Source organism: Gallinula chloropus (assembly GCF_964237585.1).
Source record: "Gallinula chloropus genome assembly, chromosome: 21".
Lineage (NCBI taxonomy): Eukaryota > Metazoa > Chordata > Aves > Gruiformes > Rallidae > Gallinula > Gallinula chloropus.
The window spans coordinates 8,750,404-8,771,378 of NC_140106.1; the positions used below are offsets into that span (position 1 = coordinate 8,750,404).

At 57.8% G+C, this 20,975-nt stretch overlaps 3 protein-coding genes across 3 annotated transcripts; 1 reads left to right on the plus strand and 2 right to left on the minus strand.

The window, feature by feature from the left end:
• Positions 1-2,302: 2,302 nt before the first annotated feature.
• On the minus strand, positions 2,303-9,500 carry MTHFD2 (methylenetetrahydrofolate dehydrogenase (NADP+ dependent) 2, methenyltetrahydrofolate cyclohydrolase). The gene is made up of 8 exons (XM_084273806.1): positions 9,384-9,500; positions 6,743-6,927; positions 5,844-5,966; positions 5,235-5,387; positions 5,041-5,148; positions 4,787-4,879; positions 3,929-4,054; positions 2,303-3,133 (listed from the first exon to the last, which is right to left on the minus strand). Exons 1-8 carry the CDS (start codon positions 9,470-9,472, stop codon positions 2,994-2,996), a joined length of 1,017 nt encoding a protein of 338 aa, XP_084129932.1. The 5' UTR covers positions 9,473-9,500; the 3' UTR covers positions 2,303-2,993.
• A 1,844-nt stretch (positions 9,501-11,344) lies between these two features.
• LOC311199809 (MOB kinase activator 1A) lies at positions 11,345-18,592 on the plus strand. The gene is made up of 6 exons (XM_084273945.1): positions 11,345-11,351; positions 14,953-15,119; positions 16,028-16,121; positions 17,451-17,584; positions 17,686-17,849; positions 18,458-18,592. Exons 2-6 carry the CDS (start codon positions 15,074-15,076, stop codon positions 18,533-18,535), a joined length of 516 nt encoding a protein of 171 aa, XP_084130071.1. The 5' UTR covers positions 11,345-11,351; positions 14,953-15,073; the 3' UTR covers positions 18,536-18,592.
• On the minus strand, positions 18,577-20,701 carry BOLA3 (bolA family member 3). The gene is made up of 4 exons (XM_084273946.1): positions 20,586-20,701; positions 19,852-19,975; positions 19,613-19,701; positions 18,577-19,432 (listed from the first exon to the last, which is right to left on the minus strand). The coding sequence occupies exons 1-4, from the start codon at positions 20,634-20,636 to the stop codon at positions 19,367-19,369; spliced, it is 330 nt and encodes a 109-aa protein (XP_084130072.1). The 5' UTR covers positions 20,637-20,701; the 3' UTR covers positions 18,577-19,366.
• Between the last annotated feature and the right edge of the window lie 274 nt (positions 20,702-20,975).

Genomic DNA, 20,975 nt, shown 5'->3' on the forward strand with positions numbered 1-20,975 from the left:
GCGGCAAAAATGAGGCTGAAAAGGGTGGAATGGGTGAATTTTGGCCTCTGCTCGCCCCCGGATGCCACTGCTGGGCTGGAGAAGCTGAAGGTGGTTGGGACTGTGGGAGCAGTTGGATTGATGGGGATGGCGCTGAGGTGATGGGTTTGTGGAGTTTTGGGATGGGGAAGAGGTTTACCTGGCTGAGAAGGGGTGCAGGTCCCTGCTCCCCAATCCCTGAAATCACAGCATCGCTCTCAAGGAGTCTTGTTTTGTGAAAGGGATGGTGCATGGGGCTTTGTGTCAGCAAGAGGGTGCAGATCAAAGCCATGGCAACCAGAGTCCCTTCTGTGTGGTACAGCATCCGTGGCCAGGATGGACCTGGGCTGGATGTGTGAGGAAACAAGGGGTTGTAATGGTGCTGGAGCAATGCCCCAGGAAGAGCAGGATGAAAAGCAGCTCAGATTTGAGGTTGTTGTGTCTTGAGGGCAACAGCAGCCGGGCTGCAGCAAGAGAGCAGAGCAGGGAAGGGGGCCATGGTTTCCACAGGGAATCAGGAATGGTTCCTGCAGGCAGCAGGGCAGAGTTTCTACTGGGAAACAGGAACGGGTGCTGCAGTGAAGTCACTTGGTTGCTCAGCCACAGCTCTCCCAGGGCCAGGATCAAGCTGCTTCCCCTCACTCTTGTGACAGGGAGCGAGATGTGCCCAAGCTGGTACCTGGCTGGAGGAGCCTGCTCTGCCTGCCCAGCCCTGAGCAAGGGCCTTCACACCCCCTCCAGCTCCTCAATCCTTGGTATTTACACAGGGTTGGAACAGCCAGCAGCTGGTAACAGGGAGGGGAGAGCAAGCCTGTCCCCCACCACGTACTCACCCCTGCTTTCGGCTCGCAGCCAGCAGCTCCTGGTCTGGTCTCCATCAGCATTTCAGCTCCATGAAAGGCTCTTCCCTCCCACTGCTGCCTTGGGGTCCTCCAGGAAGGAAGGGAAGGGAGCAGGGCAGGACCTGCACGGGCACCAAGCTCAGCGTGGCTCTGCCCAGCTCTCACCACCCTTTTTCACCAGCAGCACCAGGGTGGTGATGAGGCTTTTCAAGGTTTTTTTTCCTTCTCCTTCCACAGGCTAAAGCCCAGCTGTGCTTTAGAAACACTGGGCTGATGCCTCCCTCCCCAATCTTTCTTTTACTTATTTTTGCTAGCTGGATTCATTACTTTTTTCTCTATTTCAACCCTCACAAACCCCCAATCTCATCCCAAGCAGAAACAGCCTACCTGCTATTTATACCAGCTATACAGGGGTTTCTGGGACACCAGTTAAACACTGCAACTGGTCTGAACCTTTGCATGGGACAGATCCTGCTTCTCCATAAATACTCACATCCAAAGACTCAAAGGCAAGTTCCTATTTATAGCAAGATTTTTTGTTCTGGTTCAAGTCCAGCTCCTGGGGAAAACATGGTGAGATAATGAACACAGTATTACCCCTGTAGTGTGACTTTCTGATTCCAACTGGAACACAGCACACCTATTCCATAGCAGTTTTGTCCCAACCTCCCATGTGGTAGCTGAAGCAGGGTACAGGTAGGCTTATGGTTTTAATCAAACTGGTTAATTTACTTAACCCAGTACAGCTTTGTGGACTCTGGTAGATGTTTCCTAGAGCAGAGCTGAAGCCACTGCAGCCTCCAGCTTGTTTTGACTAAATTTGTCCATTTTGCAAAGCTCACAACATGGTTTATACTCTTTTTTTTTTGTATAAGAACACAGTGGAGCATCTCAGATTCACCCCTCCAGTGCAGAACCCCTTTAGCCATTTTGTATTGACCTGTGATACGACCCAATAAACCTCCTTTCAATGAGTCTCAGCTCTTTAGTGTGTTTCTGGTGCAGAGTCCTCCAAACCTCAACCTTCCTTCCCATGGTTCAGGGTTTTAGAAGCGCTCTCCCTCCCAGGAGAGCTCTGTCAACACACAGAGTTAGCACCAACATGCCAGCAACAGCCCTTCAGCACCACAAACTTCTCCTGCTCCCCAAGAAGCAGGATCAGTCTTTCCAGGGAACACACAAGGAGAAAGGAGCCAGAGATCCACCTCACTGCCCCCAACCAACAGCACCTGTAAGTATTTTTCATCATGCCAATGGATTCACAACCCCAGGTAAGGTCAATGGATAATTAGAGCTTACAAAGTCAGAGGATGGAGATTACACTGTCAGCTTGATGTAGTCTATGAAATAATAAACTATTTTGGGGGGGCAGCTCTCCTCTTCCAGGGAAAGCTTGCAGACTAGTAACTGTAGGACACAGGTAGGAGGGGGTGGGCTTGTTTTCCTCTCCTCATACTTTATTTAGAGTTAGCCTGCATTATTCACTAAGTCCTTGTACACTTTACAGTCCAGGAAAGCACCTGGGTGCCCAAGACACCAGCAGCCTGCTCCATCTTTGGTTAGAAAAACCAACAACAAAAAAAAAAAAAGGCTTTTTAAAAGTCACCATCAAAATAGCAAAACACACCAACCCCACCCCAACCAGCCCAGCGTAGCTGCACACTAGAAGAACACATCACAACAGCTCTGCTGCCACACAGGCTGTGAACAGACATATGGCTCCTGTTTTTCAAGTAATTCTTCTACAGAAGAGCTTATCTCAAACTAAAAGTGAGGACTGAGTCAGACCCCAAGCAGACCCTGGAGGCTTCTGCTCTGGGATTGCTAACACAACACTGAGCTCCCAAGGGAGCTGCACCCTCAGGATTCCTGACCCCTGCCCAGGCCCTGAAGAGCAGGGCCAGCTCCCTACAAGAGCTGGCAAACATAAAGCAGCTTTGCTAGCATGAGGAAACCAGGAGTGTAGCTGCTTCCACCTCAGCACGACCACCAGACACGTGGTTTGGCTTCAAACCTCTGTCAACCTGGGCGTGTTGGAAACTCCAGCACAATAAATAAGTATTGCATCCGCTATCGGCCTGTTTGGGAGTCAGTTTGGAATGTGGTTGTTTGTCAGTGCTCAGGAGTCCCATGTTAAGCAGTTAATGCTTCAAGCTCTTTGGGTTTCAACAGCTTCTTGGCGGCGATGATGGTGTTCTTCATCAGCATGGCGACCGTCATGGGCCCGACGCCCCCAGGGACTGGAGTGATGTAGCTGGCTTTCTTCTTCACCCCTGCAAGAAGGAAGGCTGGAGCTCAGCACACAAGACAAGAGCAGCAGCACTTTGCTCAAATTCCTCTCAGGAACTTTGGGTTCTCAAGGTAGGAGGTTTTTCCCCCCACATCCCCAACCCTGCTCTGTCCATCCCAGCTCCTGAGCAAGCCACCCACCAAGCCCCAGGCAGAGGAAGAATGAGAAGCAAAGTCTAAAAGGACAGAAATATCAAGTCCAAGACTAGATGTAGGCTTCACATGGGCCCTTGAGGGCAGCCACAACCAAGTATTAACAGGCTGCCCAGGGGGCTGTGGAGCCTCCTCCTCTGGAAATATTCAAGACCCATCTGAACCTGTGTGACTTATCCAAGGGACCCTGCTTTGGCAGGGGGGTTGGACTCAATCTCTGGAGGTCCCTTCCAACCCCTACAATTCTGTGTGAATTAATCTCCCTCTCCCTTTCTTCCAGGAGGAGCTTCCAGCATCTCTCACCCATGTGGGCACCACTGCAGGCAGGAGAGTCCCATGAACAACAAGCCAGCAGGTAAATTCTCTGTGTGTTTAGTTCAAAGCCACAAAACAAGCTCCAAGGTGGAGCAGAGTGACTTAACTGCTTAGGTTCAGGACCAGTCTCCTCTGCCTTGAAGCACACAGCTTTGCCATAGCATATTATGGGATTATTGGATGTACCAAGCAGGAAAACATAAGTGTTAGACTGCATCTGCTCAGTCACACAAAACAGGACTTTCTCTGCCCCTTCTCTGCACCCTGGACCTTGGATGCTCCAGGAACCAGGTGCAGAACCTGCCCCCTACCTTCAAAATCCACATCCCCAACCAGCTTCGGTTTGGCAGTGACGGGATCCTGCACCCGCGTTATCCCCACGTCGATAACCGCAGCCCCTTCTTTGATCATATCAGCGGTGATCAGATTGGGAATGCCTGCAAGAGAACACAGCCACGTGCTCCTGGTGGTGCTGAACAGTCCCCCAGTTCCCTCTTCACAACCCTTAAAGCTCCCATTTAAAGCCCATGACTGTGTGTGCTCGCCCAGCTGCAGCAACATGTTTACACCCGCACGGAGTAAACAAGCTGGAGCAGTGCTGGAAACCACCACAACCAGCTTGGCTTCACCCAGGGGCTGCAAAGCCCCCAGCGTGGTGCAGGAGAGGAGGGTGGGGAGCAGGGCTTGGGGCTACACCACCCTTCCAGGGTGGGGTGTGGTTATCTGGTTCCACCAGACACCAGCTCTGTGTCTCCTCTGTTCCCACAGGCTCACACCCAACTTCTGCTGCCCAACAGACCCCTCCCAAATCGTCTCAGCTCCTCTGCTGCTGAGCTACCTCCACACCAAGGGTGCAGCTCAGAGATCAGCACAGCTCCAAGCTGTTCCTGGTGCTCAGATGATGACACAGCAGCCGTCCATCAGCACTTGGCCTGTCTCTAGGTAAGCAGCTGCACTCTTTGCTTCCCCCCCAAATACAGAACCACCCACACGTTTAAGGGGGCTGCATGTAGCTGTTCAGCAGGGAAAGCTCCAGCCTCTCCTATGCTGCCAGAACTGCTTAGGCAGGGGGGCCCCAGGACATTGCTTACAGCCAGGACCATCTCCCACAACCAAGGGTTCCCTGTCAGAGTCCCCACACCCTCTGTGTGCCATCAGTTGGGTCTTACCTGCTGCTGCTACGACGATATCAGCACGGATTGTGTGTTGCTTCAGCTGCTCCTTGGGAGTGTACCGGTGGGATATCGTGACCGTGGCATCGCCTGCGAGAGCAGTTACATGGAATTTTAATTCCCACGTGCTACCCAAAGCCAGCCACAGTCCCAAAGGCACTCCCCAAGACTGGTTTAGGAGCCTGAGGCCAGTGTAACAGGCCAAGGGCTTCCTTCCAGCACACAAGGCCCTGTGAACACCAAGCCCTTACCTCCTGGACGCTCGTGCCTGCCATCCGTATGCAGCAGCATGGCGATGGGCATGCCCACGTTCTTTGACCTGCCAGCCACCACCACGTTCTTCCCCAGTGTCGGGATGCCTGCAGAGGAAAAAAAAGACAAGAGCCTTCAAACAAAGGCAAGCTGGAGTTATGGCAGGCAGGAGCCAAGCATTCCAGCAGCTCACCAGTTCTCTTAATGATCTCCCACACCCCCCACGGGGTAGCTGGCAGCATGGAGTACTGGTCGAGGCACATGCGCCCCACGTTGATCACGTGAAAGCCGTCAACGTCTTTGTCTGGAGTCACAGCGTTGCAGATCTTGCGTTCATCGATATGTTCTGGAAGAGAAGGTGTCTTTCACCCTGTGGATCAGCCAAAACAACCCCCCCCACCCCCCCTGCTCGTTGCTGCCCCGACCAATTTGAAAGCTTGAAGCTACCCAAGGCATCCAATGAGCTCAAGGCCAACAGCTCCCAGCAGAAAGGGGCTGGAACCACTCTGGCTCAGGCAGAGAGGGTATTTTTAGGCAGCCTCAGAGTCACAACCAAGTTCAAGCCTCTGGAAGCTGACACTCCTGACACAAGAACAGATCTCCATGATCTCCAGCAACTTAATTCCTCCAGGCAGCCGTGCGACAGAGTCACTGTATCAGCATCTTTAAAGCTGCCTCGTGTCAGGGTGCAGCCCCCTCACACCACAGGGCAGCCCCTGTGCTGCCACTGCTCCTCCTGCCACATGCAAACCCTTAAAAGCTTCCAGTAAAACCAAAACAAGATGGAAATGCAGCTACTCACCGGGCAAAGGGAGCTGCACTAACAGGCCATCCACGTTGGCATCATTATTGAGTTTGCCAATTAAATCCAGTAGCTCCTCCTCAGAAATAGAAGCCGGGCGGAGGATGGTCTCGCTGCTGATCCCTGTGCAATCATTGCAGGCACCACATTAGAGCCACAGGAGAGCAGTTTGCCTAATCCATGGGGATTTAAGCTATCCCATTTCACTGCTCTACCAGATCTGACAGGATTGTACGTGCACTTTGTGTACTAGCGAGCGTCTCCCAGGCTGGAGACCTGGACAAGCCTTGTGAGTGTCAGTTAAGGAGCATTAGTATCAGTCTAATGAGCTGGGAAAGCCTAATTGGAAGCAGAGACCCTCTGAGTGCAGGGAGGGCTTGGAGAGACCTAGCCAAAGCGTGCTACAATATGCATGGAACTGTGCACCCTGTGCTCCCTTGACACAGCAAGAAAGGATGTTAGTCTAAAAATCTCAGGTCCAGAAGCAGCACAAGGGCCAAGGAGAGCACAAGGAGCTTGGCTCACAAGACTGGAAGGGGTTGGGAGGGTTGCAAGGCTGCTAAGCAGTGGCTGCATCTCAGGTAGCTGGGGAAAGGAGGCAAGTCAGAGCCATGTGCAGGCTTTCTGCACCCCTGAGAAGGCTAAAAAACCAAACTACACAGCACGGTGCTGCCCTAAGGGATTCCAAATGGCACAGCACACATGGGAACTGTGTTCATTGACTACATCCCGGTCCAGCAAAGGCAGCCAAGAGCATCACAGCGAACGCTGGACTGGAGGTGGGCTGCCACGCAGCCAAGGTGCAAGGCAGACAGCCAGACACACCCCAGAAAGCTTCTCCCAGCTAAAGGAAGGTATGAGAGTCCCTGTGGTTCATCAGAGCAAAGCCCAAGACATACCAACGTCAGCAGCTGCCTTGGTTTTGTTCAGTACGTAGGAGTGACTGGCGGGATTGTCACCCACCAGCACGACGCTGAGGTGAGGTCGCTTGTTTCCAGCTGCTACCCACTGCTCAACCTCGTGACGAGCTTCCTGCCTGATCTGTCGGGCCAGCTTCCTCCCAGAAATCACAACTGCATCGTCCCTGCCACAGAGAGAGAGTCACCAAAGCCATCAGACCGGGAGCAAACAGGTGCTGAGGGTAAGTTGGGGGCAGCTCTGCTACTTGAGCTCAGTACCAGCCTGTTGCAGCTTTCCTCTGAAAGCTCTGAGGCAGCACACATCAGCCTCTGTTAAGGGCTTCAGTGCCCAGAGAGGGGATTCAGCAAACAAAACCACTGAGGAACCACCTTATTTATGCAGCCTGAGGGGCCACACATCTCCTCATCCACCTGTTTCAACCCCAGATTCTCTCGAGCCTCCGCTTTCACAACACCTCACGAAGGCACAACACCTCTTCTCAGCAGATCTAGAGCATCACCCACCTTATGCCCTCCCCCTGCTCACATATTCCACACCATCACCGTGTCTTCAGCCTGTCAAAGCTGGAGGGGGGTAATTAGTGTCACCCCCCCCCTCCCCACAGCATCCTACTCCTGGAGTAGAAGAGACATTTACCCCTTCAAACTGCAGCAGGACAGCTCCTCACCTCCATTTCTGATCTCAGTCAGTGATGGGAATACCCAGCTGCTGCCAAACGTGTTCCTGCAACTGGACACCCTACAGAAAGGCTGGGGAGGAACACAGCTGCCAGCCCTCACACCAGGCTGGTCACGCTCCTCACACTTGGTTTTTTCCTTCAGGTTATCACTGCAGCTCTTACTGGGGAGATTTTTTCCACCTCCATTTGCTGTTCCACTTGGGAAGGGTTCACCTTCTCAAGCTTCACCTCCAGACCCCACGACAGCCTGGCCTTGCAACAAGCTCTGCACTCATTCGCCCAGTTATTCCCACATCTGAGCCAAAGCAGGTAGAGATGCTCCCTGCAGCACTCCCAGCTTTTACAGTGTGATCCCAAACCCCAAGGAGCAGCTCATTCCTGGTGCCATGCAACTCCACAAACCACTCCTCAGGAATCCAGGAGACAACTGACCACCCCAAGAAAAGATTTCCATCCCTCCCTGCTCCACCCTCCAACAGGAGGGAGCTGAACCCCTGCAGTTTCTCCTCAAAAAACACATCAGCTGCCTGATGGGCAGAGCTTCTCCTACCAGAACCCCTAGGTTGGAAAAGGCCTTTGAGATCACCGAGTCCAACTGTGCCCATCCTCTACTAACCCACACCCCTGAGCACCTCATCTCCCCACCTGTTAAATCCACCCAGGGGTGGTGACTCAGCCCCCTCCCTGGGCAGCCTGTGCCAGTGCCCCAGAGCCCTTCCAGGGAAGAACTCTTCCCCAGTGTCTGATCTGACCCTGCCCTGGTGCAGCTTGAGCCCATTCCCCTCATCCTGTCACCTGTCCCTTGGGCAAAGAGACCAACCCCCACCTCTCTGCACCCTCCTGGCAGGGCAGTGGAGGTGGGGAGAAGGTCTCCCCTCAGCCTCCACTTCTCCAGGCTGAACACCCCCAGCTCCCTCAGCTGCTGGGCTTCCCAGCCCCCCGGGCACGCTGCTGGCTCAGGGTCAGTCTGCAGGTTACAGGATCTCCCAGTAAGTCCAACCTTCTCCTTTCTGACCTTCCCTGGGTACAAGCCCCATCCTGGAGCTCAGGGACAGCCACCACCAGGTGGGAACCTCTCACCTACAGGTGCAGAGTGTCCTTTGTGCTCTCCTAATCCCCACCCTACCCAATCCCATCATTTTCCCCCATTAACTGGGATTTAGATGTTGCTTCATCCCTAACAGCAATCCCCCCAGTTCAACTTCTTGAACAAGAACCAGTACAAACCCATCCCAAACCAGTCCAGCCCACTAACCCTCTACTTCTTGTTTCAGCTCCGGAGCCGGACCCGGGCTGTGCTGCCAGGCACAGGCTGCGGTGTCAACGGGATCCTTCCAAGTTTGGGAAAGGAGGATTGGTTACGTCAGAGGCACCTCACGGCAAAAGCCCGCCTGAAGCATCCCCGGAGGTAAGGAGGGGGTCGGGGTAGCCGGTTTGGGGGTGCAGGCGATGGGGAGAAGCATCAGTTCCCCCCCCAGCATCACCATCACCCCCCTCCCGCTGTAGGGAATGAGCGCTCAGAGCCCGGGCTGGGGAGGAGCGGGGAAGGCACCTTAAGGGCTCCCCGGGTCCGGTAAGGTGAGGCGGCTGGGGAAGAGGGTGCAGGATGCTCGGGAGGGGGATCTGGTCCCTCTCACAGCGCTGGAACCCGGGGAAGCCCCTGCGGGGGCAGCCCGGTAGCACCGGTACGAGCCCACGCAAGGCGGGAGCGGGATTTCATCAGCCTGCACCGCCCGGGGCGGCCGCTGGGGGCCCGCCCCATTCATTCCCGGTACCGGGCAGCCGAGCCCACCCTCAGCCCGGGGTGGGGGCGAAGGACGGAACCGAACCGAACCGGGGCGGGCCCGGCCGGGCCTCCCCCCCGCCCCACACCGGGACCGGGCGGAGGAGACGGGCCCCGCTGCCCCGTTAACCCCTCCCCACCCCTACCCGGGCCGTACCTGGCAGCGCTGAGGTGCAGGAGGCGGCGGTCGCGGGGGCGCAGCGCGGCCCGGCTGAGGGTGCGGAGCGGGCAGAGCGCGGTTGCCATGGCAGCGGCGGGGCAGCGGCGGCGGCAGGAGGGGAGCGCGGGCGGAAACGCGCCGCTACTCCCCGCCGGCTCTTTATAGCACCGGGGGGCGGGTCCCATCCCCGCCCCGCGTTTGGCAAGAACCAATCGCCGCGCAGAGAAGCCCCGAGGGGAGAGCTGAATGGTGGAGGGGAAGGAATGGGCGGGGCGGAGAGGGCGTTGTGCGGCTGCGATTGGGTAGAGGGGGAGAGTGGCTACCGAGTAGACGTAAGGCGGGCGGAAGGAGGAGCGGGGGTGTGATTGGTGGAGAGTGACGGAGCCGCTCGCCTGCAATTGGGCACGGTGCCGCTCATTGGCCGGGCACGGTGCCGCTCATTGGCCGGGCACGGTGCCGCTCATTGGCCGGGCACGCACGGGCTGCAACAGGAGCGGGGCATTGCGTAAGCCGAGGGGCGGGGCCACGAGCAGGGGCGGGGCGAGGGCGGGGAGGGGGCGGGGCTAAGGCTGGGGCAGAGGTAGGGAATGGGAATGGGAATGGGGATGGGAATGGGAATGGAAAGGGATGGGGGACGGGGATGGGGTTGGGAATGGGAATGGGTCTGGAAAGGGAGGGGGGACGGGGATGGGGATGGGGATGGAAAGGGAGGGGGGACGGGGATGGGAATGGGAATGGGAATGGGGATGGGAATGGGGATGGGTCTGGAAAGGGAGGGGGGACGGGGATGGGGATGGGAGTGGGTCTGGAAAGGGAGGGGAGGACGGGGATGGGGATGGGGATGGAAAGGGAGGGGGAATGGGAATGGGGATGGGAATGGGGATGGGTCTGGAAAGGGAGGGGGAATGGGGATGGGGATGGGGATGGGAATGGGTCTGGAAAGGGAGGGGGGGACGGGGATGGGGATGGGGATGGAAAGGGAGGGGGAATGGGGATGGGAATGGAAATGGGAATGGGGATGGGAATGGGGATGGGTCTGGAAAGGGGGGGGGACGGGGCTGGGAAAGGGGTTGGGGCTGGGAATGGGAATGGGGATGGGTCTGGAAAGGGAGGGGGAATAGGGATGGGAAAGGGGTTGGAGCTGGGAATGGGAATGGGGATGGGTCTGGAAAGGGAGGGGGAATGGGGATGGGGACGGGAATGGGGATGGGAATGGGTCTGGAAAGGGAGGGGGAATGGGGCTGAGGATGGGAATGGGAATGGGGCTGGAAAGGGAGGGGGAACGGGGATGGGGACGGGACCGGGGTTGGGGCTGGGAACAGGAATGGGAATGGGGATGGGAATGGGTCTGGAAAGGAAGGGGGAACAGGGCTGGGGACAGGAATGGGAACGGGGACAGGAATGGGAATGGGGATGGGGCTGGGAACAGGACTGGGAGGGGAAACGCAGCTGAGAAAAGGAACTGGGCTGGAGCTGGGGCTGTCACAGTGCCTGACAGTGATGGGAAGTGTTCCCTGGGCTAGGAAAGCCCTGAGCCCTGGTGTTAGTGAGGCTGCTGGTGGGCTACCTGGGGAGGTTTCAGGCCAGGAACATGGTTCACTCCTCACACCTTGGGTTTGGGAGCTACTGCTGGAGGTTCAGCAGTTTGCAGGGTGGGCTGTCAGAGTGCCAGAAAGTCATGGAAGGGAAAGTTAGTTCCCTGGGCTGGGAAAGCCCTGAGCACGGCTGGCAGCAGGTGGGGATTAAACACAGCACTACCTGCACGTATAAACCTCAGCTGAGGTTGAGACTGGGGTTAGGGTGATGCTTAGTGCAGGGTCTACACCTCCACACACCAGGATAGGCAGCTTGATTGGTAAGAATGAATGTTTTTACCAGGATTTACGTGGCATCTGCTGTCCTGTGGCTCTGGGTCGGGCGTTTCTCTGCGAGAAACTGCACAGAGAAGAGGTGAAAGGAGAGTCTGTAAGTCCTCAGGAACCTTACCTTTACCTGACATGCCCCTTGAGCTGGGAAAGATGTCCTTGGAGGTCTAACCCAAGGTTGTTGAGGTGCTGAGTAAAGGCTGAGGGAGTTTTTATGCCTCTATGAGCGTGCAGTAAATACCAAAGATCACCACCCTGGTGACATGTTCCAGCAGAGCCGACAGGAGAGCTGCAGGAAGCAGCCTGACTGCAAGCTGAAAGGACCTCAGGGAGTTGATGTTAGTTTTTGACTTGTTTAAACCAGCCAGGGTCACTCCTGGTTTCAAAAGGAATAGTTTTGGTCAATAAAAGTAGCTCCTTGCTGAGACAAGGGCTGGAGAGGTCAAATAGCTGCAAAAAAAAAAGGGTGAAAACCTGCAGAAATCAGCCCTGGGGAAAGGGGTTGACAAACTTGAGGATGGTTTGGGGAAATTTCAGCCTGTGAAGCTGGTCTCAGGGGCTGGATGGGCTGGGAGGGTCTGGGTTGGTGGGACACTGAGGTCTAGGGGCTGAAATAAGATGGCGATGGTTGGGGAGGGGGTGTGGGGGGAGGCATGGGGGACAGGTGAGGGTGTGGGGGGGATGGTTAGGAGGGGTGTGGGGAAGCATCTGTTAGCTGGGAGCACCCAAGGGGAGGAAGGTCGATAATGGGAGGGGTCCCCAGGTCCATGAGGAGGGGTCTCTGGCTGTGACCAGGTCTATGGGGAAGGGACTTTGAGGGTCCCCAGACCTATATGGGGGGTGCCCAGGCCCAGAGAGAGGGACATTTGGGGTTCCCACGCCTATGGGGGTTCCCAGACTCATATGGAGGGGGCTCTGGGCATCCTCAGGCCTATTGAGGGGGGTACCCTGGGGGTGCCCAGGCCCATATAGTTGTTGTATAGGTTGTGTGTGTGGGGGGGGTGGTCCCCAGGCCCATGGGAGGGGTCTCTGGCTGTGCCCAGGTCTATGGGGAAGGGACTTTGAGGGTCCCCAGACCTATATGGGGGGTGCCCAGGCCCAGAGGGAGGGACATTTGGGGTTCCCATGCCTGTGGGGATTCCCAGATCCATATGGAGGGGGCTCTGGGCATCCTCAGGCCTATTGGGGGGGTACCCTGGGGGTGCCCAGGCCCATATAGAGGGGGTTGTGGGGGGGGGTGGTCCCCAGGCCCATGGGAGGGGGGGACTCTGGGGGTCACCAAGCCCATAGTGGGGGGGTCCTCAGGCCCATGAGGAGAAGATTCTGAGGGTCCCCAGTCCCATTGCGGGAGCTCTGGGGGGGGTGCCCAACCCCACTTGCACCTCTGCCCGGGGGGGGCGCTGTTGCCATGGTGACGGCGCCTCCTTTTCGGCGCGGAAGCCCCTCCCGGGGGGGGGGGGGTGTGGGGCTGAGCTCTCGCGAGAATTGGCGGGGGCGCGGGGTTGGGGCGGCGCCCGCCCCGTCCCGCCCCGCCCCGCCCCGCCCGCGAGCAGCCGGGGCCGCGCGCGAGCTGCTGGCGGCGCCGCTCTCGCCTCAGCCCGCCATGAGCTTCCTCTTGTGAGTGCGGGGCCCGGGCTGCCTGCGAGGGGCTTTACCGGGGCGGGAAGCGTTTGGGGAGGGCTCGGGGCTCGAGGGGCAGGCGGTTCTTTTGATGGGCGGGGGGCTCCTGCGGGCCGGTTGGGCCTGAGGCGCTGAGGGAGGGAGGGGGCGGGGGCTGAGGGGAGGCCCGGGCCTGGTGGGAGGCTCTCGGCGGGGGGGGGGTCTGGATGCCCAGGGAGCTTGAGGAGGGGTCTTGAGGGACGTCTCGGAGCCTGGGTGGCTTGGACAGGGCGGCTGGAGGCTCGAGGAAGGGCTGGGGCAATACCTGGAGGTGGAGGAGGCCTTGAAAAGAGGCCCTGAGGATGAAGGAGGAGGAGGAGGAAGAGAGCCTGAGGAAGGCTTCGTGAGGAGGCCCTGGAGGGGCGCGGGGAGGAGTGTAGTCCTGCGGAGGAAACCCTGAGGGGGGATAGTGTTTTTTGGGGATAGGGTCCCACACTGGGCTGTGAGGGGGGACGCTGGCAGTAAGGGGGCTCCAGAGAGCAAGCACCCCCGGGATCACCCCTCTTGGGTGAGTGCTGCAGTGAGAGGGGGGCTCTGGGGGTGTGTGAGGGGATGGGAAACCTTTTGGAGGTGGTTTTAGAGGAAGGACTCTGGGATTTGTCTTAGGAGGATTGATTCCTCTTGGGAGGGCAGAATTTCAGGGGTTGCTCTTCCAGGAGCGCTGGGGAAGGTCCTGAAGGGGCTGGGGGGTGTCTGCAGGGATGCTCTCTTTTAGTGGGAACCCCCGGGACTTATGAGCAGGATCTGGAGTGAGGGGAAAAAGACAAGTTTCTGGTCCTGTGGGTGGGCAGGGGTGGGCTTTGGGTGGGCCTTACCCTGCCTCTGTGCCAATACAGTGCACAGGCTCTGGTGTTTGGCACGAGGGGCTGCCCTTGTGTGAGGTGGGGTAGGGCTGGTTGCAGGGCCAGTGATGTTAATTTGGTCACTTTACAGGCACATCATGTAAACAAAACAAAAAAAAAAATACCACCAAAACATAAAATCTGGGTATTTAAGAGCTGCAGGGGGGTGGGTTCTTGCATACCTGTGTTGTAGATGTCAAGGCTTATGAAGTGTGAGAGAGCTGCTGGCTCTTGAGGCCTGGTAGGTGCTGTGGGTGAGGACTGGAGGCGTTTTGTGGTGCAGGAAGGGGGCTGGGGAGCCTCTTCCGATGGTTGATGAAGTGCTGGGTCTGCCTGCAGGGACTCTGCCTGGGGTCAGGGATGTGCTGGGTCTGCCTTTTGGCTCTAGCAGCAGCTTGGTCGAAGAGAGAGCTAAATCTAAAGGTCTTTTACTTCCATGCTGAGAGTTGAGTGTAAATGGAGCGTGTGGAGCCATGAGGTTGTTCTCAGAAGCTGCCTTGGGGCACGTGTGTGTGTGAGGGGGGCAGGATGCTGGTGATGGTGGAGAAGGCTCTTTTTTTCCCCTCACCACCAGCCATGCTTTGGCCCTGGCCAACCCAACACTTGCATCACCCATGCCTGGAAAAGCAGCAAGCTGGTGGGATCTCCAAGTTAATGTCTTGTGGTTGAGAAGTATCAACATTCATCCAGCTTTTGGCAGCGCTGCCTGGCTGGGGAGAGGCTGCGGCGCGGCTGGCAGGTTTGGCGAGGAGTTGTGCGGCGGTACGCCACGGCCAGGGGAGATCAGGGGGGGAAAATGAGGGTGATGATTCGTGTCCCAGGGCTGCAGGCTTTATTAAGCAGCTATTTTTAGCAAGCTGTTTCCTACGGTGCATCTAGTATTTGCTGCTGTCAGACTGACCTAGTGGCAGATGTTCCCCGGGGAGTTCCGCGGGCTTTCCTTTCCGTGACTGAAAGCAGCTGCTGCTCGATGGGTCTTCGGGCCTTTGCACTGAGTGTTTGTGATGGTGAAAGAGGGAAGGGTGCCTGCAGTGCAGCTCACATGGAAGCCTTGCTCACCCTGAAGGTTGGGGAGAAATAAGGAAGGGTTGGTGCTATCCAAGTTAAAAGCGCTGGGTGACAAGGGGCTGACACTGGAAGTGTTCCTGAGAAGGGAGTGGTGTTAAGAGGACTGACTGGAAACACGTTCCCTCCTGTCAGTGGGAGTCGTTCGTCGAAAACCTTCAAGCCCAAGAAGAACATCCCTGAAGGCTCCCACCAGTATGAACTCCTCAAACACGCAGAGGCGACGCTGGGGAGCGGCAACCTCAGGCAGGCGGTTATGTTGCCGGAGGGAGAGGACCTGAACGAGTGGATCGCAGTTAACAGTTGAGTCCTGGGAAAGAGGGATCCTCTTGGGTGCGGAGGTGGAGCTGGGGAAACCTTCAGCCTCTGGGCTTTATCTTTTAGAAGAACCTAAAACTTCCCCAAACGAAGCTCTGGTCCCAGGCACGCTGCGCTGAGGGGACTGACGAAAAGGAACGCAGGCGGCGTGACGTGCCGACCTCACCGCTGTGGTTTTGGGGGGGGGGGCGGGGTAAGGGTTTGAGTTCAGACTCACAAAGGTGATTAGGTTTGTGAGTGCTTTGTGAGAATAAGCCCTGAGTCTCAATACTTGGAATGACAAAATTAGCACTGTCAGCCACAAAACTGGTGACAGCAAGGAGCCTGGGAAAAGAGGCGACCTGTGTTGTCCAAGGCTTGTAGAGCTTCTTTCTTTGCTTTCTGTGTATTATTGTGCTCACAGCTCTGAAAACCTGAGCACTGCAAATGTGTTTTATATTTAGCAGTGGCTTACCTTGGCCTTGGACTGTTTCCTTGGGGTTAGAGGATGGAAAAGGAGGTTTGAACAATGGGAAGGAGTAAGTTGGGCCACAGGAGACCTCAGGAAGGTCCCCTGGATTATCAAAATCAATCAGGATTTTGAGGTGCTGTCAATATTTAAAGGCTCCTGCAGCTATAAGTATAGCTCCTAAAGCTATACTTCCCAAGGTATGCAAGGCTCAGTGGAGCTTCGTGCTCTATAAAGCTGTTGTGGCAGTAGCCAGATGGTGAAAAATTGTCAGAGCACCTCCAATCCCTATGTGACTGAAATGCCTCAAAGCCATCAGCCACATGATGTCATACAGAACGGGGATGTTTGGCTTTGCCAAGAGTTTTGGGGCCCATTTGCTCCTACAAGGGCGATCCTCAGGACTGGTAAACTGTGAGTAACCTTGATGTGTTTCCTTCCCAGCGGTGGATTTCTTCAACCAAATCAACATGCTGTATGGGACCATTACAGAGTTCTGCACGGAGGCCAGCTGTGCAGTCATGTCTGCAGGACCAAGGTAGGAATGTTTCCTCTGGTTTACAGCACCAGTTTCTATGTGAGGAAAGAGGTGGGTGGCTCAAGTGTGGCTAGAAAGACGCTGAAAAGAGGATGGCAAGTCCAGGCACAACATCACGCTCCTCTGGTGGTGTTTACCCACAAGCAAAGCCCCGCTGTCTCTTCAGGAGTCTCTTCTGTCAGTTTGTCTGGTACACTGAACATCTGTCCAGGGAAAGCATGTGTGGAGACTTCTCTTCCCCTGGCCCCATTGATTAGTTCCTAGTGTTGTTTGGAAGTTGAAAAGCTGCTTGAAATGGTTTGTTTTCAGGAGAAAGCAAGGTCTAACTTGTCCAGAAGAGTCCGGTCTTGTTATCAGAGTCTTGTAGGAATGTCTCAAAATACTGTTGTTGCAGAGCCAGGAGGGAAAACTGTACATGCAGTGGGGAAGGGCCAAGTGTCTTTTGGACCCTCCCAGTCCCTGTGCTGCATCGAAGCATCTCCTGTCCTGCTGAACCAGCCAGGTTCTGCGCTTGTGTGTTTAACTGAGGTGAAGCTACAGCCGGACGTCTCCTTAGGAAGGGTCTTTGTTTTTTTGGGGTAGCAGCGTGTGTCTGGCTGGTGGGCAGTGTCTGTAACATCCTGCCCTGCTTTTTCTCCCCAGCAGTATCTAGATTGCCAGTTCCTGTTTCTATATTTGGGGGACATTTCCTGCAACCACTTCCTGTTTTAAGTGGCAGCGCTTGTTTGCGCTTGTTGTCGGCCAGGAGGTGACAGTCGAAACCTAGGGGGGTTCTTCCCCCCCTGCTTTTGAAGGATTTTGTGAAAGATCACAGAGAAAGTGGCTCGTGCTGTCACACAGCATTAGAGTCAGCAGCTCACCCCAGTTTGGAGGGGCTGTGGGATCCATAAGCATGATTGGTGATTTGAGCTGGTGGCGTCCAAACTCCTTTGGCTAACAGGCGGTCCCGGGGACTCGGAGAAGTTGGCTGCCTTGTGTGAGGGGTGTCTGAAGGCAACAGGTGAATGAAAACAGACACAGTGCACGATGGCCCCAGCGCTTCCCCTTCAGCTGCCTCTTGCCATGTTTTAGGGAAAGGCTGACGTCAGCACTGCAGAGCTGCAGTTCGCTTTTGGGGAGGGGCAAACCCCAAGGGTGATCAGAGGGAGGTGCTACCTCTGACCCGGTTGTGTTGAGCTTGAGAAGCTCGGAGAGGCACCTCGGTGCTTCCGGGGAGTACAGACCTTGCAGCACTGCTCCTTACTGAAATAAGGAGGAAGCCATGGGGCCCTGAAATGCATCCTCCTCTTCCTCTCAGAGCAGCATCTTTCCCTTCCCCTCTCCCTGTAGGTATGAGTACCACTGGGCAGACGGCACCAACATAAAGAAGCCGATCAAGTGCTCGGCTCCCAAGTACATCGATTACTTGATGACGTGGGTGCAGGACCAGCTGGATGACGAAACACTCTTCCCTTCAAAGATTGGTAAGCACCAGGCTTGACATCCAGGCTGCAGACACTGCCTGAAGGTCTCCTTTGGCTACCTGGGACAGAAGGTCTCACCCACGTGCTACGCTGCCTTTCAGGCGTCCCCTTCCCCAAGAACTTCATGTCGGTGGCCAAGACGATCCTCAAGCGGCTCTTCCGCGTCTACGCCCACATCTACCACCAGCACTTCGATTCCGTCATGCGGCTGCAGGAGGAGGCCCACCTCAACACCTCCTTCAAGCACTTTATCTTCTTCGTGCAGGTGAGTCCCTGGGGTGCCCCATCTCCCCGCCCTGCTTTCACAGGGACTTGGAAGATCTGCAGCCGGGCTGTGGCGGTGGGAGATAGGCTGGGCTCACGCCCTCCGTGCCGTGCAGCTGCAGGAGCCGTGTGGCTTCGTGGTGTTTGGTTTGGGGTTTTTTTTCTTCTTGCTTGGTTTTTCTTTGGCTTTGTTTTGCTGGGGGGGGTGTCTCGGGGTGGTTTTTCCTTCGCAGGAAGCGTGGCTGAGGGTGGCTCGAGTCTCCCTCTTGGGTTTTAGCTGCTGGCTTGCAGTGAGACACCCGGCTTGGAGGAGAAATTGTACCTTGAGCATCAACTCAGCAGTAGCAGTGGGGGCCACACTCTCCTTTCTCTTGTGTTCTTCAGCAGCCTGTTGTGTGACCAACAGGTGTGGTACCTCTCAGCGCCGCAGCACACACACAGTGTTGCCCCGTAATGCTTGAATTTCTCTGCAGAGAGCCAGGAGAGGCGGCTGCTGCCTGTTTGGTGGCTCCACTGGGCACATTTCCCACGCCTGGAACACAATTCCCCAGCAGCTGCAGGACACACCTTGACTTCACGTTGCTTTTTCCCCCCCTCTCCCCTCACCAGGAATTCAACTTGATCGACAGGCGGGAGTTGGCTCCTCTGCAGGAACTGATCGAGAAGCTGGGCTCCAAGGACAGATAGAACCCGGTGCCGGTGAGGCCGCTTCCGGCCGCTCCTTTCCGCTTCCTAACGCCAGCCACTTCTCCGCTTCGCCTCCCGCGACGCCCGGCAGCGGCTCAGCCGCGTCGCTCTCCGAGGCCGAGCGGCGCTTCCGCTGCGCCAGCCGGTGCCGTTCCCCGAGCTGCCGGCCGTGCCGCGGTGACGGACACACACACACACCCCCCCACCACCACCCCCCATACCCCGTGGGGTGCGCTTGGTTTCCTGAGCTCCACGCTCACCTAGAGCAAGAGCTGCCATCGCCCTCCTGAGGAGGGGGCTTGTTCCCCACAGGGTGAAGTCTGAGCGCCGCGCTGCTGCTTCCTATGCCTGGGCTGGGGGGGTAAATTCCTCCTCCACCCCACCCCCCACCACTCCCCAGACGCAGCGCTTGGCCTGTGAGCAGCCTTGACTTATTTTTTAAGTGCTCTTTATTTGGTTTTGTTGGGTTTTTTTAAGTGGAGAAAGGTGCATTTGAGCCTTAAGCAGCACTTGGGGGGGGGTGAGGGTGGGAGGAATGAAGTGCCTGAGCTGCCTGAGCAGCTCCCTGTGACATTGGGGGAGGATATACACACACGACACACGCAGCCCTCCCGTGTGGCGAGGTGATGATCTAATAAAGTCTCTCCTTCCTGCTCTTCTTTCAAAGGGGTGTCTCCTTGTTTCCCTCCCCCCCCTTACCCCAGCCCTCTGCAGCTCCTCTCATTGCAAACACAGCCCTCGGAGTCGCTTTTCAGAGGTAGTCTGGGGGGGTGGCAGGGGGGTGCAGCACTGCACCCAGGGCCCCTCTCACCATCTTTATTGACAGGACTGTCAAGGCTTGGGGGTGGAGGTGAAGATGCGCAGCCCGTGCATGCTCTTGATCTCCTCGCTCAGCGCCTGCAACACCCGGGACCGAAGGGCAGGGGGTGAATGCAGGGCTGGGAAACTGCAGCCTGGGGAACCCAAGGCCACACTCTGCTCCCCCCCCACCCCAACCCAGGGCTGGTTTCTAAGCAGAGGGGCTGCCCAGAGGTGTAAGGGGAGTGCCCTCCCCCTCCCCACACTGCCCCCTCTCACCTGATTCACCATCTGGTGCTGCTGCACCGTCCGCTTCTCCCTGAACTCCTCCGACTCGATGTGAATCTCATACATGGCACCGCAGCCTCCTGGGCAAAGAGAAGAGAGGGCAAAGGTTGGGGAGACCTTTGTGCCGCCCCCCACCCCCCAACTTGGGTCTTTTGGGGGCTGGGAACAGCTCCCCTTCCCTGCAGGGCACACAGGGGTGGGGCGGGGAGGGGGAAGGGCTGGTTCCGTACCCGATATATCCACGACTTTGATGGCGGAAGCCCGGGGAAACTTCTCCCGCAGGACCCGGGTCACTCGGGCCTCCCCGTCCGTCTGCGAGGTGAAGCTGCGCCAGGTGCCGCGGCGCAGGAAGAGCTGCCGGAGGGGGCGGGAACAGCGCTGAGACACCGGGCGACGGGGAGCTGCCCGGGGGGGCCACACACGGGGGTGTCCGGAGGGAGAAATCCCGGGGGGGGGGACGCGACCGCCTTCCCTGGGAAGCGGGGAGGGGCGGGGGGGCGAGGCTGCGCCTTCCCCGGGGGGGAGAGCACCGGGAGGGGGGGGCTGCCAGCACCGGCACCGGGCGGAGGGGCCGGGACAGGAGTAGGGCGAGGCTGCCCGCGCCGGGCCGGGGGTCTGGGGGCAGAAGGTCACCTTCACCGGGGGGACGGCGGGACCGGTGGGGGGAGGGGGGGCGGGGGCTGCCTTTACCGACACCGGGGAGGGGAGAGGAGGGGGAGACACACTCACCGCGAGGCGCGCAGGGCATCGGGGCCGCTCAGCGTGCGGAGGCGCGGGCGGCACTTACCGGTTACCGGTACCGCGGGGGCGGCGACACGGGGGGGGGGGAAACACGGACCCGTCCCCCGCCCTCAACCCTCGCACAACGCGCCCCGGCCCCGGCCCCGGCCCGGCCCTCCCCGGTCCCAGCCCCAGCCCCAGGCCCAGGCCCAGGCCCAGGCCCAGGCCGGTCCCAGCCCCGTACCGGCCCCCGGCAGAGCAGCCCCGCTGCCGTCGCTGCCGCCGCCGCCGCCATGCTGGGCGACGCGCGCCCGTTGCCGGACGCTGCGGACGCGCCGCGGGGTCACTCGCGGCTCAGCCAATCACTGCAGAAAGGGGCGGGGCCTCCGCTGTACCGCCCGCCGCGCCCCCTGGCGGCCGGGAGGACTCTGGAGGGGACCCGGCCCGGCTCCACCCTGGGGGTGGGACCCGACACCCCCCCCCCCCCCCCGCAAAGGGCCCGGCCCGGCCCCCCCCACCCCCCCCCAACCTTCATCCCCCCATCCCACAGCCTGGGGCCGCCCCCGCATCGCACACCCAAGGCCCGAGCCTGACACCCCCCCCAATACCCACACGCAGGGCGCATCCTGCCCCC